Here is a 16,684-nt window from a genome sequence, read left to right as displayed (position 1 = left end):
TATGTTTAAATATTGTATTATTTTGAGAAATAAAACCACTATTCCTCAGCGATTATTCGTCTAGTTTAAAATACTTCTTATCTCAATAGATAACGATCGTTAGGTCTTTGTTCATTGTCATGGATTAGTAATGCATCAGGTGCAGCTGGTTAGTAGGGGGTGTTACTTATTTCACTGGGGGTCCCATGGATCTACCTTAAGGTTGCTCATATTTACGCAGATGTGCAGATTTGTATATTTAAGACACATGAAGTTTTTTTCCCTCCTCAAGTTCTCTCCTGTTGTTACAGTAACTGACCAGCAGATGGCGTGATTGAGATCTGTGGTTGAAGACTTCAAACCTCCTCCATCACTGTAGTTCTGCAGTATCTGGTTCAGGTTGTTTATGTTTTCAGAAATGGACTCAAATTCCAAGAAATCTTAATCAATTATAGAACCTGTTCCAGATGAGAAACATCATTGAAGAGCAATTTCTCATGTAGATTAAGTTTCATTAATCATCGAGTTAATCACACAATTGTAATTTTTCAACATGTCTTACATAGAAATATGTTTACTGTTTACTGTAATTAAATTATAATTGAATCACTAATCACAACAGTTCCAGTCATTCTATTCAGATGAAGAATGACACCAGTACGACACAAGCCTGTAACAACAGTTGTTTTTTTATTGGAATGGATCACAGACACAAAACAGCCCTGTTTTATTAGAATTTAGAAAAATGCTAACGCAACAAACTTGCAAAAACCAACTCTCCTTCATGTCCTCTACGTATTAAAAAACATGTATTGCAACGATGCCAGTTCAAGTTCAAGCTTTCAGACGGTATAAATACAATTTGTTTGGTATCAAACACAGTCAACTGGTGTAACTGCCATTTAAACTGTAGCATGCTGTGTGTTTTTAAGTGAGCTCTATTTGTTTCAAGTATCTCTAATGAAAACTTAAGTGAAAACTGTCCGGTGGAAAAAAAAAAATCTCAAGGCAACAAACTTTGCAGGTAATAAAACAAAAAAGCCACAATACCTGAAAAGCAGTGGAGGCTCTAAAACCACTGTAGTTGTATCTCATAAACTCCTTACAATAAATATTCCACATTTACATTCAAGGTTACCTCTCTGTTTACATGTACATACATTATGTACATGGATCATCCATGTCCCTTATCTTTCTAAAACAAATTGCACATTATCTCACACACACACATCCAACCCACATTCAAACAGTATTAAACAACAACTATCACAAAATAATTATTTCCTGTCAATTTACACTCAAATCAAACGTGTTTCTCCTCAGTAGCTTCTGTAAGTGAAGGCAACTAAAGCAATACAAGGATCAGACGCTTAACCGTGAAGGGAAATTCCACCCTGAAATGCTTCAATACTGTTCAGGTATTGACAAAACAGCGTTAGCGGGGGTTGATTTTCCTTTCAAACACATCAGCTTGGGCAGTCCAGCTCCTCAGTGCCTAGAAACTCCCCTAACATGTGGTCATGTTGACCATAGACAGGCTCTAAATATGGATGTCCTTCTGCACAGTGCATCTGTCTCATCCTGGGATCCATGTGGGGGGCTTGGATGGTAGCTTTCTGAGCCATGGGAGACAGAGGCACCGGGACAAAGCCATGGTAAACTACCAGAGGTGGGGTCAAAACCTCGAAGGGGGACGCCTGAGGAACGGTACCCTCTGGCGGCTGGACTGGCAGCTGCACATAGCTTCCAGTTTCAGGATCAAAGAAGGTCTTTGTCTTGACTTGTACCGGCATGTCTACAAAGAAGTACTGGCCGGAGTCTGGATCCTGGAGGAGCTTACGTTGGGTCAGAGGGAAGGACTGCGTAACGATGGCGTGCTCGATGCTCGACTGGCGAGAAAGCTGGCTGGTGTGGCTTGACTGGCGTGAGAGGGTTGGAGGGGGAGGTTTAGGGTTCGGGTACGCATCGATACTGTGGCTCCTTCTGAATGTGTTGTCTCTGCTCTGCTTGTCTCTAGCTCTGCCTCTCTGCTGAAGCTCGTCCATGATGGATCTCTCAATGCGCTGCGACCTCGGATCCAGCCTCTCGTTGACGGACGTGTCGGCACTGAGTCGGCGCTCCACTTTATCTCCTAAGTACCTGTCGATGCTTTGGGATCGGAGGATGGGCCGGTCCGACGTGGATCTCTCGCCGTGCTGAGCCTTGTACACAGGCACGTTACTGATGACCCTGTCGCTGCTGTAGTGTCTTTGCTCCGGCTTTTCTCGGACGTGCCTGTTGCTGCTGCGGCCTTGCCTTTCCATTGCAACGCTGGGTAACGCTTCTAGTTTATTGCTTTCCACCGAATCATGGCTTGGTCTCCGAGTCTTGTTGCGTACGTCCGTTTGGTTGTGATGGTGGTTTTCACTGTTGTGGCCTCTGTGTTCGACAGGAAGTTGCTCACCCTGTTCATCACGGTTTTTGTGCCGACTTTCACCATGGCGATGACCATCTTCAGTCGGTTCTCTGTGATTTCTCTCACTGCTCTTGTGACTTCTACTACTTTTGTGCTCAGATCTGTCACTCCTGTGTTTATCCTCTCGGTGTTTGCTGCCGCTTTGAGACGACTTGTGGGAGGACTTCTGCGCCGCCTCCTCCTTCTTCATCCTTCTGTTTGCCAGCTTAATGGCTTTGAGAACAGCCTTTTCCGATTTGGGTAACACAACTGGCGGTTTAGACAACCCTGTCTGGCTTTCATGACCGCTGCAGGTGGACCCGGACCGTTCACTGGGAACCTTGGACACTCCAACATTTGTTCCCGTCTCATCAGCCATGTCAGCTGCGCTAGTTGTAAAGCTTTCCACTCCTTCAGATGACGGACTGATCCCAGACAATCTGTCTGCCTCCTGTGGGACAGTGAGGAAGTCTCCAGCTTGCGGTTTTGTTGGGTTTTCACTTTGCAGATTTGAAGGGGATGGCAGCAGTGGAAGTGAACTGTTTGAAAGAGTATCTTTAGGTTTGAAGATTTCCTCTGGGATTGGTGAGCTCCCTCTAGTGGGAAGTTCTATAGCTGGAGGGAGCTCTGGATTTTCCTTTACTTGATGTACCTCCTCTCCCCCCTCTGAACCACACAGACTCCCTCTTGGCGACCACGGTTGTATAGTCTTAAGCTTCATCTTGTTACTGAAAGTGTTGTCTTTGACCTTAAATAAGGCAGGGATCCCCAAACTTGGTGAGAAGATATTGGAGGGTGACATTGGCGTCTGGTCGTTTGCATCATAAACGATGCTTTGATCTATGGCAGCATCGTCTCTTTCCATGCCGTCAGTGTACGGTACTTCTGTCTCTTTTTCAGGAGATTTTATTGGATGCTTAACGACCTCCGGCTCACTTTCATGGTCACTTAAAGAATAGTAATCTACCTCCATCCTGTCTGAATCCGGTTTTTTGATTTGTGAAATATTCTGTGTCTCCTCGTTGACCTCCTCCACCTCTCCGATCAAGTTCTCCAGTGATTGGTAAACGTTTGACTCTGTCTCATTAATTCTTTGCTGTGCACTCTCCACAGAGAAGTAGGATGATTTGGAGGACAAGCTGGCATGATCAGGTGGGCTCTGATTGACACGTATACCATTCACCAGCAGTAAGGGTGATATTATATCCCTGGGGATTTCACAGAGGGCCTCTGCAGTCTCATTTATTTCCCCAATAGCTCGATTTACTTTGTCAGGTTCTCTTCCCACTAAATTATTAGTTATATCATCCTTTGTTATGTTTAAGTCGTCTGGTCTTAAAGGAGCCTTCCGCTTTACCTTGCATGATTCCTGCGCCCGGGCATTGCTGTTTGTGGCTTCTCTTGTGGGGCTCATATCTAAGTTATTTGCCTTAATTTCACTTCCTCTAAACTCTGGTGATAAACACAATGTATTTTCATATTGTGGGCATATTGGAGATGAAATCGACTCACATTCATCTGCATCAGTTACTGTGGTGGGTTTAGAATTTGCATTATTAACCAGATACCAACTTTCTTTAACAGAACTGGTTTCCCCTTCAGCGGCCTCACTTGTGGACAGGTCATCTACTTCCTGCTGCACACGGCCCTCGCTAGTTTCATGTTTTACATCTGTATTAAAGGTATCCTCTTCTACTCTATCTATCAGAACATCTGTCTCCTTAGTAACACTTCCATCTCTTCTACTCCCTCCCTTTTTGCTCCTCGGAGGTACAGGAGGAGCGTCCTCCTTCTTGCCTTCATTTTGGTTCGGCAGATTCTCTCCACTCTCGTCAGACATCTGTCTCGCTGTGTATCTGTAATCCACCTTTTCTGATTCGTAGCTCGGATCATCAATTTTGTCCATGCCAGGTAGCGCTAACCTACCACCTGACCTGTGAGTCTCGCCAAGTCTAGGTTCAGTTTGCGACAGGATCTGTCTCATGTGATTGTGGTCTCTAAGATCACCTAACCTCTCTTTTAAATCGTTCTCTTTCTGAGTGCTGCCATCGTGTTTCTCCTTGACCTCTGTCATAGAATCTTTCATGGCTTTTTTATGTTGCTCTACTCTTGTTACATAACTAGTATCCTCATCAAATATTGGGTTTACATCCTCTTCTGTGAATGCGGTTTTTCTCTTCTGCCTGTCTGTGATGATCTCTTCAAGTGCCATCTTTGCTTTGTCATAATTGTCATTTATAAGTGCTTTGTTTACTATGGCGTTACTGTCCACCTTTGTGAAAGTCTCCGGCTTGCTCTTATCCTTCTCTTTCTGTGTAAATAGTTCCCTCTTTGCCAGCGTGTTCCCTCTCATTGACAGCATGCCCTTCTTAATATTCCTTAGCTCCTTTGAGATCAAATCATTCTGCGCCCTCGCCTCCACATCTATGTTAATGAAACTTAATTTGTCCATCGCATTCTCCAGAACACGATCGCCAAGCCTTGCTCTCTCCAGCTCTTTCAAAGCTTGCAAATCACTAACGAGATGCTCACTATCTCTAGTTTCTCTGAGTGGCGTCATCTCCTCATCCGCCTCCGTTCTTGTGTTCACATTCAGATCACCTTCCTCTAACTTCTCTGCTTGTTCGTCCTCCGTCTCTGCATATCTCTGGTATTTGATGTAATGATTCTGTCTGGCTGAGAAAACATGCTTGAGTTTGTCCTGTTTTTGGACAAATCTATTTTCCTTTGGTGGTAAATCTAATTTTGCATCCTCGGAATCACCATTAGTGAGCTTGTCGACATAATGTGTTTGCTGTTTGTCAAGAGAGAGTTGAATATCAGATTTACCAAAATTCCTCTTTGGAACTGGCGGGGGCTCTTTCTTGACATGACCCTTTTTACCAACCAGTTTCACTTCATTCCTACTTGGTAAAACGTTGGTGTTTTCTAACATTTCTTTTGACTCAGCAACCTTCTCATCTATTTCTTTCTCCCTCACTCCTTCTGTGTCTAAAATGGGCTTATTAATGCTATTTGATTGAGCTGCAGATAGAGCTTTATGTTTTGCTGCATTAATTGCTTCCTTTGCTGCTCTGATCACATCCATTGTACTCATGGGTTGGCCGCTAGTATCTTTTTCCCTAGAGTTGACATCTTTTTCATTACGGAGTCTGTTGGCTTTGTCTTGGTTTGGTGCTCTTCTCCCTGCTGATACGTTTGGTGAAAACCCCTCTTTTACGAGTGCATGTGGAGAAATTAGAGGCGAATGATCTTGGTTGACATTTAAAGTGTTTGGTGAAAGCCCTGTGTTTGTTGCCAGTGTTTTTGGAGAGAGGTCTTTGTTTAGCGTGAGTGGTGAAAGTTCATTTACCTCAGCTGGCTGGTCATTGTGTAGAGGAGCACCCGTGTTCAGGGGGACTCCAAGGTATTTCATATCACCGTCTACAGGATTGGCTTTCTTGTATAAATTCAGTGATGGATAGTTTTGCTTTTTAGCCTTGAGATTCTTTGTCTTTTTTGAGTTTACAAAGGGCGAGATGGGATTCTCCTCACCAAGACTACCGACTGCCTCCCTTTTGCTTTGCAGTAGATTTGATAATAAATAATCATCTGAAGGAGGTCTATCATGCGTAGGATGACCAACAGTTGGGGTGCTGTCAGATTCTAAAACTGGACTACAAACTGTCTGGCCATCTTTTAAAATGGCCGGAGTGCTTAAGCCAGATGCATAGCCCTCAGAGCTAGCATTGGGATAATTCAGCTGATCTGATTGTGGAGATTGGGCGTCAACCTGAGGCACTTCTAATGTTTTGAATTTAGGAGGGCTGTAACGGCTTTTCACCCTTTTCCTGTTGTCTTTGAGGTTGAAGAGGATGCTGGAGGCGAGTGATTTGTAGCTGTCCCGCTTGACTGGAGGTTCAGGGGTCAGTTTGGCTTCAGAGAGTGGTCTTAGTAGGAGGTCGAGGGAGGAGGGCGAGAGGACATTTTGGAGGATTTCTGATGTTTCTGTTGGTTGTCTGGAGGGAATGACGGGAGTCATCAGCTGGCAGATGCTGAACGGCGTCGACGCCAAAGAGCTGACTTCCTCAACGGCTTTCACCTCCACAGACTTAGCCTCCTTTTTCACCGACCAAAGACTTTCATCCACTGTTTTTGAAATGTTTTCCTGAATTGGTATCCCAGGTTGATTGAGTGGAATCACGCTTTGTGTCCTGGACCTGTTGCGCCTCCAGGGGGCAGCATCCCCATTCCCTATGTCTGATGAGCACCTCTTCTCAGCTGGAGTAGCTGAGGGTTTTGGCAGGGGCTTTGGCGGGGGAGGGGGAGGGATGGGTTTCTGAGCGGTGGGAGGAGGGGGTTCAACTGCTGCTTTCTGGTGTGACTGCACTTCCTCTAGATGCAAAGTCTCTTTTCTGTGAGCCTCGGTCAGCTCCTTGTAAAAAGGCAAGTCGTACCATTTAGGGATATTATCTGTGCGGAGAATAGATGCGTCCTCTTGGCCAAAGGCGTACTGATTAAAATCTCTCCATGTTTGGAAAGGGCTTAACTCACTGTGGAGGAAAAAGTTTTTGATGTTAAGTTTCCTTAGTTTGATACTGGATTTGCCATGTTTGCCCTTCCCAGAGGGAATGGCAGCATCTTTGCCTGTTTTGTTTGATGAACCATCACCGGACTTATGCCGATGATGATTCTTGTAATTTCCATCCGTGAGGTTGGTCTGATAATCCGAGGAGAATTCCGATAGCTCTCTTTGGATGCTGCGAAGTGCAGATTTATCCCACGATTCCCCGTTGGAGGCTGTCATATCTCCATTTCTGATCAACATCCCCTCACAGCTTTCCTCTGTAGCACTTAATGCCTTGAGGAAGGATGACATGTGGGTTATATTCTTTTGCTGCTGCTGTTTCCATGGCTGGGCACACTTTTGGTCAGTTTTGTTTTGCCCTTTCTTCTTAGATTCCTTGTGATGAGTCTTTTTGAGAGGCTCCCCTACCAAAGGCTTGTGACAGCTGAAAGGTGAATATCCGTAGGAGATCTCGTCGTTGTAAACGGCGTCGTCGCCCACGCAGAGGCTTCGGAAGGCCCGGTCGGTGAGAGTGCTGACCTCGCGATCCGTCTCGTCCATGAACAAGTCGGTGAAGCCGTTGGGGAAGCGATGGTGGAGCATGCTCCCCACCCGGTGGCTCATGTGTCGCTTTTCCACACAGCTCATGATGTCAGCAACCTTTCAGTCTCGTGCATCACCTATCCCGCCTCCTCTACAGCTCTGTAGATCCCTTAGTTTTCAGCTCAGGAACTTCCTAAGACGAGACGGTGAAATTAGAGTTTGTTTAGTCACGCATGCATTGAAAGCAGTTATCAGAAAAGAATTTGTACCGTTCAAAAGTCCATAAAAGGGTTTCAACTGATGACCTTTATGTACATGACATGTGCTGGCTTCTTTCATGCTGTCACAACGCAGGCAGCAGACAAACACTTCATACCATGTGCTTGGCTATTTTAAGCACTGTATGGTTCCTTAAGCTGTGAGCACTAAGCATACTGTTGGTGGCTCTGAGAGCAGCTCCGAGTCCAACTGTAGAAACGTTAATATAAAAGATGACTTCATTGTTTGCATTTCAAATGAAAGATAATTGCTTCACATTGCTCCCTTTCAAATGCAACTCCTATCTTCTTCACACATCTTATCGAGACAAAGCTCCACAACAATATTCATGCTTGGAGATTTACACCACAGCGGGCAGGAAATGCAAGTAAATCATCACATCAGTCACAGAGCGCCTCAGCAGCAGCTGCTCTACTGTAGCTTACTTTAGCTATCTGGGTGAGGTCTTAGAATAGCTCATTAACCCATTTATATGTCCTGACCCGGGAGCCACTGGTATATAACTCAACTCTCCAACTATCTGACCATGACTCTCCTTATAAGCAGACGAGCTGGAGACAAATATAAACACAGACAATCCGTATCTAACGATGGGTTTCATTGTATCCGTACATTAACAGTGGAGAGTTTGAAAGCAATCTCGGTTGTCAAGAGTCATTCATGGAGGGTCTGAGGGAGGTGGATGAGTGTACAACAGCCAATAAGACAAATCATTGTTATGATTATGATGATTATTATCACTAGAGCCAAACAAACCAGGTAAAATGATGCATTCAAAGAACTTCGTGACGATACTGTATCTTTAGACGGAATGTTGTGGCAGTCTACACAGTCTACCAGCTCTCATAACTAGAGATCAGTTAGCAACTACGGTACTTTCCCAGCATCTGCTTGTTTATTTATACCCAAGGAATGAGGTTGCCAGTTAACTATACTGTATACAGGAGCAACATTTGGAATATAACTTTATGTTTCCTGTGGGACGTGTAAATTATATGACAGGATGCATGTGTAATGGTTTTATAGAGGGTCAGGGCGCCCTTGTCGATTTTGGACACTAATGTTTAGCCCAAATATAGAACTTCTTACATCTTAAGTTCAGTATTTTCCATGTCTGTAAACATCCATATAACCACACTGCTCCCTCACCTTGGTGACGGTCCGATCTAGAGCTCCATATGGAACACAACTCCTCAGTGAAGAATCACCTGTCGAGGGTAAATCCCAGTTATCGGTTGTCATCCAAAAGTAAACAAACTACTTTTTTCTTGAAGTTGAAGAAATAAAAAACTCACCCGAGTGACTCAAACCCTCAGATCCATCTCAGATCCATGTTCAGATGTAGTGGTTGTGGCCGGGGGTCCTGACAGCGAGCTGACAATATACCAAAATAGACGCACAGGTTGGCGTGGCCTAACTTGAGCAGCAACACAGGGGGGCAGCTCGCTCGCATTGGAATAACCGGCGGGTGTCGAGTGGCATTGCAGGGAAGGGAAGGGAAGGGAAGGCCAGCGGGGTGAAATGGACACTGTCATTGGTTATTTTTGTAACCAAGTGGTGAGGACTGATAGGCTCCTCTCTTTACTGGTAGGCACCTTTGAAAAGATGATAGGACCTCCGCGTCAATGAAGATGAGGCACCAACTCTTTGAGTCTTAGTGGGGACAATGCAGACGGGCGGGGTGATCCCACCATTGGCTAACATATAGCTTGTGACTCAGTTTGCCTCTGTCACCCAGGGAAATAGGCTGATATAGCCCATTGCATCACACGACTGACAGCCACCAGGAGGTTGGCCGTGACGTGACTGTGTTGAAGCGCTGGGCTAGTTCCTGTTGTTGAGCTGTGTTTACAAGGCTGTGTTGTGGATATGAAAGTGTGACTGGGAGTCTGGTTTTAGGACCGATGCAGCTGTTGTTGCTGTGGGAAAGAGGCTGAAATGGAGCGAGGGGCACCATGTTGCTTTGTTGGCCTGCAAAGGAGGAAGTCAGTGGATGAGGTTGCGTGTGAAACTTGACCCTGTGCATTCCCTACATGGAGAAAGGGGATTGTCTTTTGTACGCCACGATACGAGAAAGCAATGTGCATGCAGGCAAAAAAATTAAAATAGGGTTGAAAGCATGAAATCCAGATTTCTGTTGAGCCCTCTGTGTTGAACAACCCGAGCATCCAGGGTGTGGATGAGCTCCATCAAGGTGCCATATTTAAGGCCGTCTATTTCTGTCACGTCGTATTTCAGAAGGTAAGAGCCGGCCTCTCTGCCGACAGCTCCGTCCACACTAACAGCCAAACGCTAACCTTGCACATGTATTAGACTGTAACACATGCCGATTCCTGCAAGAACTAACGGTCCTCACAGTAATGTTCAAGCCATGAATACTGTACATTTGCACAATTGAATGCATGTCAAAGTGCATTAAAAGTCACATATTACTGATCTCCCTTGATATGTAATTAAAATGTTATATATATATATTTTTTTTAATTGCACTTGCAGATGATGTGGTGCATGCATTTAAAAATACATTGTTTTTTGGAGAAAGCCTGACCTGCTGAGCAGTGTGGGGTGCCCAGAATAAGGCCTCACATGGGCCTGAACCCCCCCCCCCCCCCCTCCTTCTAGCCCTTTTCTCACCTTTCTCTTTTTGCCTCCATCCCTCCCGACAGAAAAGGAGACCGAGAGCTGTTGCCAGACTTCTACCCAGTTATATATCCGAGGCTCAAACTAATCCCTGCTGGAATAAGAGCCGAAGTGAAAACCAAAAATCAAACTTTTAAAGCATCCTTCCCCGGTGGTAAACATGAAACGTGTATTGAAAGTGGGTCATATATGCAGTTGAAACAAAACTGCGGCGAACTTACAAAAAAGTACCTGCAAAATGAGGATATTTGCGTCATCGGGGGCTCTTTTTCAGACTCGAAACACAGAGATCTCCGGGTTTCTAACACACAAAGCTTCATGCAGACGGTGAAGTACTCCTTCAATATTATAAACTGTAAAAGTGTAAACATGAAACAGCTCTAAAAGTGTGTAGTTTCATCAGGAATGATGTAAGAAATGACCAAATACTACTTAGTTGAAATCCCAAGAATAACTTGACATAGAAATAAACAACGTAGAGCATATTTCATCGTCTATCGCATGCATAAGCAACGGCCGATACGTGGCTCACACAGAGACAACCGCTCTAAAAGTAGAGCGCAGACAGACAGGGTGAGGTGGACAACAGACAGGTCACCGGGGTCAGACCCGGGTCTTTGTTCCTGCCGTTATGACTGACACCCACATGTGTTGTGGGGTCTGAAACCACACAGCCCCTCCTGAACCGATCCTATAACGATGATGAAAGTGTGAATGTGTTTTAGTATTTATCTGATATTTGTGTGATCGTGCAGCCTGCAGACCTACATGACATCATCCTCCCATCACACAGCCAGCCCTATTTGCCCTGTGTGAGGGGAGTGATGACAGCACAGCGATGTCTGATACCCCCGAGGTCTGATACGGCACACGGCTAGACCAATCACAGCAGAGCATTAACACCCTGTGAATGCAGAAGTCCAGCCGTTAAACAGACCCTCTATGAGATGGACCCGGTCTGGTTGGAGCCGGGACCTTGACCTGTAATGTTTTAATAGCATTAGGAATCTGCTGCCTCAGCAACATCCGACCCATGAACGCTTCCTCACCACCAGTAACCATCTAGAAATCTGTGTCACAAGTTATCATGCAAATGCTGAAATGGCATGAATTCAAATATGTCTTCCATGTTGTTAGAATGTTGTATTTTTTTACTAGTAAATGCTCAAACCCAGTTCAACATCAGGGCCTCGTGTTGCAGCAGCTTATAGCTTCAACATCGTCAGATAGACACGTAATCTTTTCATCAGCAAATCTTTGAAAACCACAAGCTCAGGAAACCGCCCGTCTCGTCTTTGAGCTCGAGAAGAGACTCGGCGAAGCGTTCAGAGACGCCACGATGAGAACGCTTCAGAGGAGTGGGTGTTTGTCAGCTGTCCTCCAGGCCGTCCTCTGGGTCCTCCAGGCCGTCCTCGGGGTCCAACGGACCGTCCTCCAGGCCGTCCTCGTCCCCGGTGAGTACGGACATCTGCATGTGTTTTTACAGTGATGATGCTAAAGACCATTAGAGGTTGGTCACGGTCATCAATGGTTCACCAAGGAGCTGAAACTAGAGTGAAGTTTATACATATTTTTGGGTGTTATGTGGGTTCAATGCTGTAGTTATCTGGGGGTAAAATACATGTTCTGTTCTAATTGAAATTCACAAATTAAATTCAACATATTTGTGTTTAAATGCCAAAGCCAAGTCATGTAAATGAACTCTTATTTGTAGTGAACCCTGTGTTATTGTAGCTCTCAGACGCTCTGCTGGCTGGAGGTGACCCGTTATGTAAGAGGTCGCGGTCGGGTCAATGGAAACTTTATATCTCGCCGACACTCAGAGCACGTTAAAATGAAATTAACATGAAGTGATACACGGAGACGGCCCCGTGACTGTCACAGGTTCAATCCCTGCAGCAGCCAACCGCGTTGATTTCTAGTCACGACCTTCAGCAAGGCTCGGTTGTTGAACACTGGAATACAGATTTATACCTCTATAAGAAAACATGCTGACAGACAGATATTACTGTCTATTCTTTTGCTTTTTTTCTGCTGAAAATGTATTTACTTAAAATCTCATTTAAGATCTCCGGTCCCAGAGCTGCCGGGGCAACATGGGGGGGGGGGGGGGGGGGGGCTATCTTAAAATGTAAGATAGCCACCGCTGCTCTGTTTCAGCGACACCCGGCTGCACTCTCAATAACAGTCACACCTGACGAGCTGCAAACAGCCGAGTGACCTCGTACATGTTTGTGTTTTCAGAAGCCTGTGTGTATTTGTGTGTATGTGTGTGTATCATATTGTATGTATATTATATTACATGGAGGGAGTCCCATCTTGTTATTTAATAACTTACAAGAAAGAGAGTTTGAAACAATGAAGTCCGGTTTAAAGACTTTAACAGCACACGTGTGATATTTACCACACTGTGTGTTATTTGAGGGAGGAGCCAGAGGTCAGAGGTCAACCTCTCTAACCATTCTATGCTCGTGACAGGGAGGCGTGTATCTTCAGAAAGTGTAAAATAAGATTATTTTTGTTTCCCAGGGGACACAACCTGCGGTGTCCTGGGTGAAAGTCCTGTGTTTGGACCGACTACTTACATATTTGATTTGCTATGGTATCAGCTGGTTACGCTGAAAGTGTCTCAGCAACGTTTGAAGATCATCTGCAGAAAGCTTCAGATGTATGAAGGCGATACAGAGCGTTGTGGGTTTCCCTCCTTCCTCTCCCGTCCGTCGGCATGTTTTCATGACCTAAAATGAATTCGGTGAAAACAAATGTGTGTTTCAGATTTTCTGCTGATAAGTGTGAAGGCAGATGGAGCCGAGTCTGCAGCGCCACCACCAGGTGGGTCAGGTTTCACTCAACACACGACACTTAGAGGGGGTTTCACACTTTCAACAATATTTAAGTCTCACAAATACTTTGTGTTTATTCCATTTTGTGTAAAGTTATCGAGCCAAACCTTGAAAAGTCAGTTTGCCTGAAAGACATTGAACTACTTTAAAGGATCCTTCCAGCTGGAAACATGAATGTTGAACGTGGGTCATTATGTCGTCGAAATGTTAAATACATGAAGAAGTTGGTGCATTCTGACAGTGACAGGACAAACCAGTCCCCCGCCGGTATGCACACATCACCATCTCAAAGTCATCAACAAGGATCTGTAACACCGGATGTTTGCCGTTGCTATGACAACAAGTGAAAGCTACCGCTAGCATCTTAGCCCAACCTCCCCGATCAATAAACACCCATTAGATGACAGTTTGTCCTCATATCAATAAAAGCAACAATAAGCATCAACAGCATCACCCTAAGGACCTTAACGAGGTGATGTCACACGTTGGGATGATTCATTACAAACATAAACGTACATTCATGGGACGTTAGCTAGCATAGATGCTGGTATAATACACCGTAGCATTACAGACATTCAGACAGCGATACTTTATGTCCACTACATCTATATCTCGTGTGTACAGAGAATACGCGACTGTTGGTGTTTGTTGAGGACGTTGAACTCTGACCCCCAGTGACCCGCCATGATTCCTCGATGTTCAGGATTCAAGTTGCAAACACTTGTAACGCAATCGGATTATCGGAAAAGAAGCACAACACCATGACTGGAACTTTTTATCTTCCACGGAGTCAACAAGTTGACACACACACACACACACACACACTCTGAACATGACTCTGCGTTCCCAGAAGTGATGTCCAGCTTGTTGTGAAGGATTGCGTTACATGTCGTGTGTGACGGTCATGTGATGCCTGCTGATTGTTTTCCTTCCAGAACTGAAGTATGTTTTGATCGGAGGAGGGCTCGGCCTGCTCTTAGCTGCCGGATACGTTATCTTCAGGGTGTGCAGCAGCTGGAAGCATCGCCGTGACAACAGCACAGGTGAGGGTGATGCCGACTCAATAAACTATAAAGAACTAAACTAAAAAGACAAATATAAGAGAAGGAGATATTTTAGATTCTCCTAAATTTTTATTTTTAAATAAATAAAGATAGATGGCTGAATTAAATATGACACTGTACTTTGTATAGAATATTATTATTATTATTAAACATGAAGAGACCTTCAGAAATAAGATATTGTTCTGACATAATAACTATGAACCTAATTTATTTCCATAATCTCTGTGGTTATCTATCAACCATACACACATGTTTTAATGACACAAAAAACTTTATTATTCACAAACTTTCTTGTATTTTGTCAGTTGAAGAAAACGTTAGTATCAGAATGTACACGTTCTCATAAAACCTTTATTTGCTCTCCACCACAGCCAAAAGTGACACGGGGCAGCGGCATCCAATGACCAGCGAGGTTAAAGGTCAGCAGAGTGATTTGCAGGATGATGTGAAGCCTGTAAAAGTGGCATCTGGGTGAAAGGTCAACCTGTTGTCCCTAACATGCATCGTTATGGATTTAATAATAATCATCTGTAATAATGCGTTCGTATTTGGCTAATTTGTGTTTTTTGAAAGATAAAGAAGGTCTCATGTTTGTATTTGTGTTTTGTGTCATCCTTTGTTCAGACTGACACCTCTGGACTAATAACTGAACACAAACTCACCAACATGTCATCCATCCTCCACAAGGGGGCGATATTCACCTGTGAAAAAACAGACCAGAGAGGAAGAGAAGCTTCACATCTGAACTCCAGAGAAACCTCGTAAACAGAACGTTGTACTTTGATGACTTGAATATAAACACTGATTTAATGACATCTGGAGAATTATATCGTGTTTGCAGTTTCCCTCCATAAAGCAACATCCTCACCTCCTTTATTGACGTATAAACCCGTTCTCCCTTCATCACAGCTTTCATTTCTCTACGTAGCAATCTTCCCACTTGTAAGGTCTGTCTTTATTCAAATAAATAGCTTGTTAGCTCTGTCAGCGTTTCATAGATAATACAGTAGCATAAAAAAACATTCAAATCAGCTTTAAATTAAGTTTCTTTCTTTGCAATATGTTTTTTTTTTACCATCCCAATACTTAAACGGACCAGCCCGGTGCTTTTATATATATATATATATATATCCGTCTGCAGAAGAGAGGAAAGGTATTTTATATATATATATATATATAAAATACCTTTCCTCTCAGGTAAGATATAGTCCCAGTGTTGTGGCTCCGTTCCAGACCGGACCATGTGATCTATATCATCGTGATCAGCAGGCTGATTGGCTGCCAAATCTAAGGCCTCCTCCAGCCCACAGACAGATACCGGAGAACCAATAAAAAGACCCGTCTCTAATATCCTGGTAACCTAATATGCAAACACAGAATAATATCTACCAGATGTTCTCATCCATGCATCGCTCTACAGTACAGTTCATACAGATAGGACAGTTTTACTTCTTATTCCCACGTAGAACGTGAAGGAAAGATCTGTCTGCAGGACTGATACTAAGCTGGAAAATGCAGCCAGGAGTCCGACACTGTGTTCTGTGCTGAAGGTTCTAGGGCTTTTGTAAAGGGGACTACTTTGTGAAGGGGACAGCCAGACCAGACAAACTTACGAGGCCCCTGCAGGCGGTCTCCTTGATCATCTGGATCCAAACGTGCTCCCGATCCTCCACACAAGCCAACAAAGTGTCCCAAACAAGCCAGAGCTGACAGACGGCGGCCCTGCAAAGGTTCCCTGTGGGATCCCGTTACAGACGAGATGGATGTGGACGCTCGGAGAGACGTGATGAGGTTTGAGGGGCCACAACGCAGGATGAGCAGTTTGACTCTGGAGGAGACTTTCAATGCATAATTAGTCTGCATGCGACGTCCTTCCCCATCATTTCCACTGGCCTCAAAAGATGCCCACCCACACACACACACACACACACCCCAGTGTCAGCATGTGTGTGTTCTCAAATCAAAGCCCTGACGTTTGGTCTGCGCTGCCGTCCGCCACAGCTGGAAGTGTGATTTTCTCGGCGTCAATCTCAACAACACCCCCCCTCCCTCCTCCCCCTCCTCCCCCTACCCCCCCCCCTCCCCCTACTCCCCCCTCCCCCTGCAGGAAATTGCACTTCCCACTCACTCTTTAGAAGCAGAAGAAGTGTGTGTGTGCACATGCTCACCTGTTTGTTTCTGTGTGCACGCATGTTTGTGTGTGTGTGCACGTGAGACTGCCAAATGGTTTTCACTGTGTGTGTGTGTGTGTGTGTGTGTGTGTGTGTGTGTGTGTGTGTGTGTGTGTGTGTGTGTGTGTGTGTGTGACAGGAGGGGGGAGGGGCAGAGGGAGGGTCTGAGTAGAAACAGATCGTCC

The 16,684-nt window shown here is 44.7% G+C and overlaps 2 protein-coding genes across 3 annotated transcripts; one reads left to right on the top strand and one right to left on the bottom strand.

Moving 5' to 3' along the window:
- Window positions 1–652: 652 nt before the first annotated feature.
- Window positions 653–9,215, bottom strand: LOC311033265 (uncharacterized protein). Its single transcript, XM_084040549.1, has 3 exons — window positions 9,077–9,215; window positions 8,931–8,989; window positions 653–7,695 (listed from the first exon to the last, which is right to left on the bottom strand). Exon 3 carries the CDS (start codon window positions 7,605–7,607, stop codon window positions 1,446–1,448), a length of 6,162 nt encoding a protein of 2,053 aa, XP_083896675.1. The 5' UTR covers window positions 7,608–7,695; window positions 8,931–8,989; window positions 9,077–9,215; the 3' UTR covers window positions 653–1,445.
- A 2,131-nt stretch (window positions 9,216–11,346) lies between these two features.
- On the top strand, window positions 11,347–15,312 carry LOC311032749 (uncharacterized protein). 2 transcript variants are annotated; one of them, XM_084039751.1, is made up of 5 exons: window positions 11,347–11,875; window positions 13,197–13,253; window positions 14,200–14,307; window positions 14,700–14,747; window positions 14,953–15,312. In XM_084039751.1, exons 1-5 carry the CDS (start codon window positions 11,761–11,763, stop codon window positions 14,955–14,957), a joined length of 333 nt encoding a protein of 110 aa, XP_083895877.1. In that variant the 5' UTR covers window positions 11,347–11,760; the 3' UTR covers window positions 14,958–15,312. The 2 variants fall into 2 exon arrangements, with proteins under 2 accessions (XP_083895877.1, XP_083895876.1); XM_084039750.1 differs by lacking the exon at window positions 14,953–15,312 and having other exon boundaries at window positions 11,348–11,875; window positions 14,700–14,922.
- The last annotated feature ends 1,372 nt before the right edge of the window (window positions 15,313–16,684 follow it).

This window comes from Eutrigla gurnardus (assembly GCF_963514095.1).
Source record: "Eutrigla gurnardus genome assembly, chromosome: 22".
NCBI classification, from domain to species: Eukaryota; Metazoa; Chordata; class Actinopteri; order Perciformes; family Triglidae; genus Eutrigla; species Eutrigla gurnardus.
This window is presented reverse-complemented; position numbering and strand designations above follow the sequence as displayed.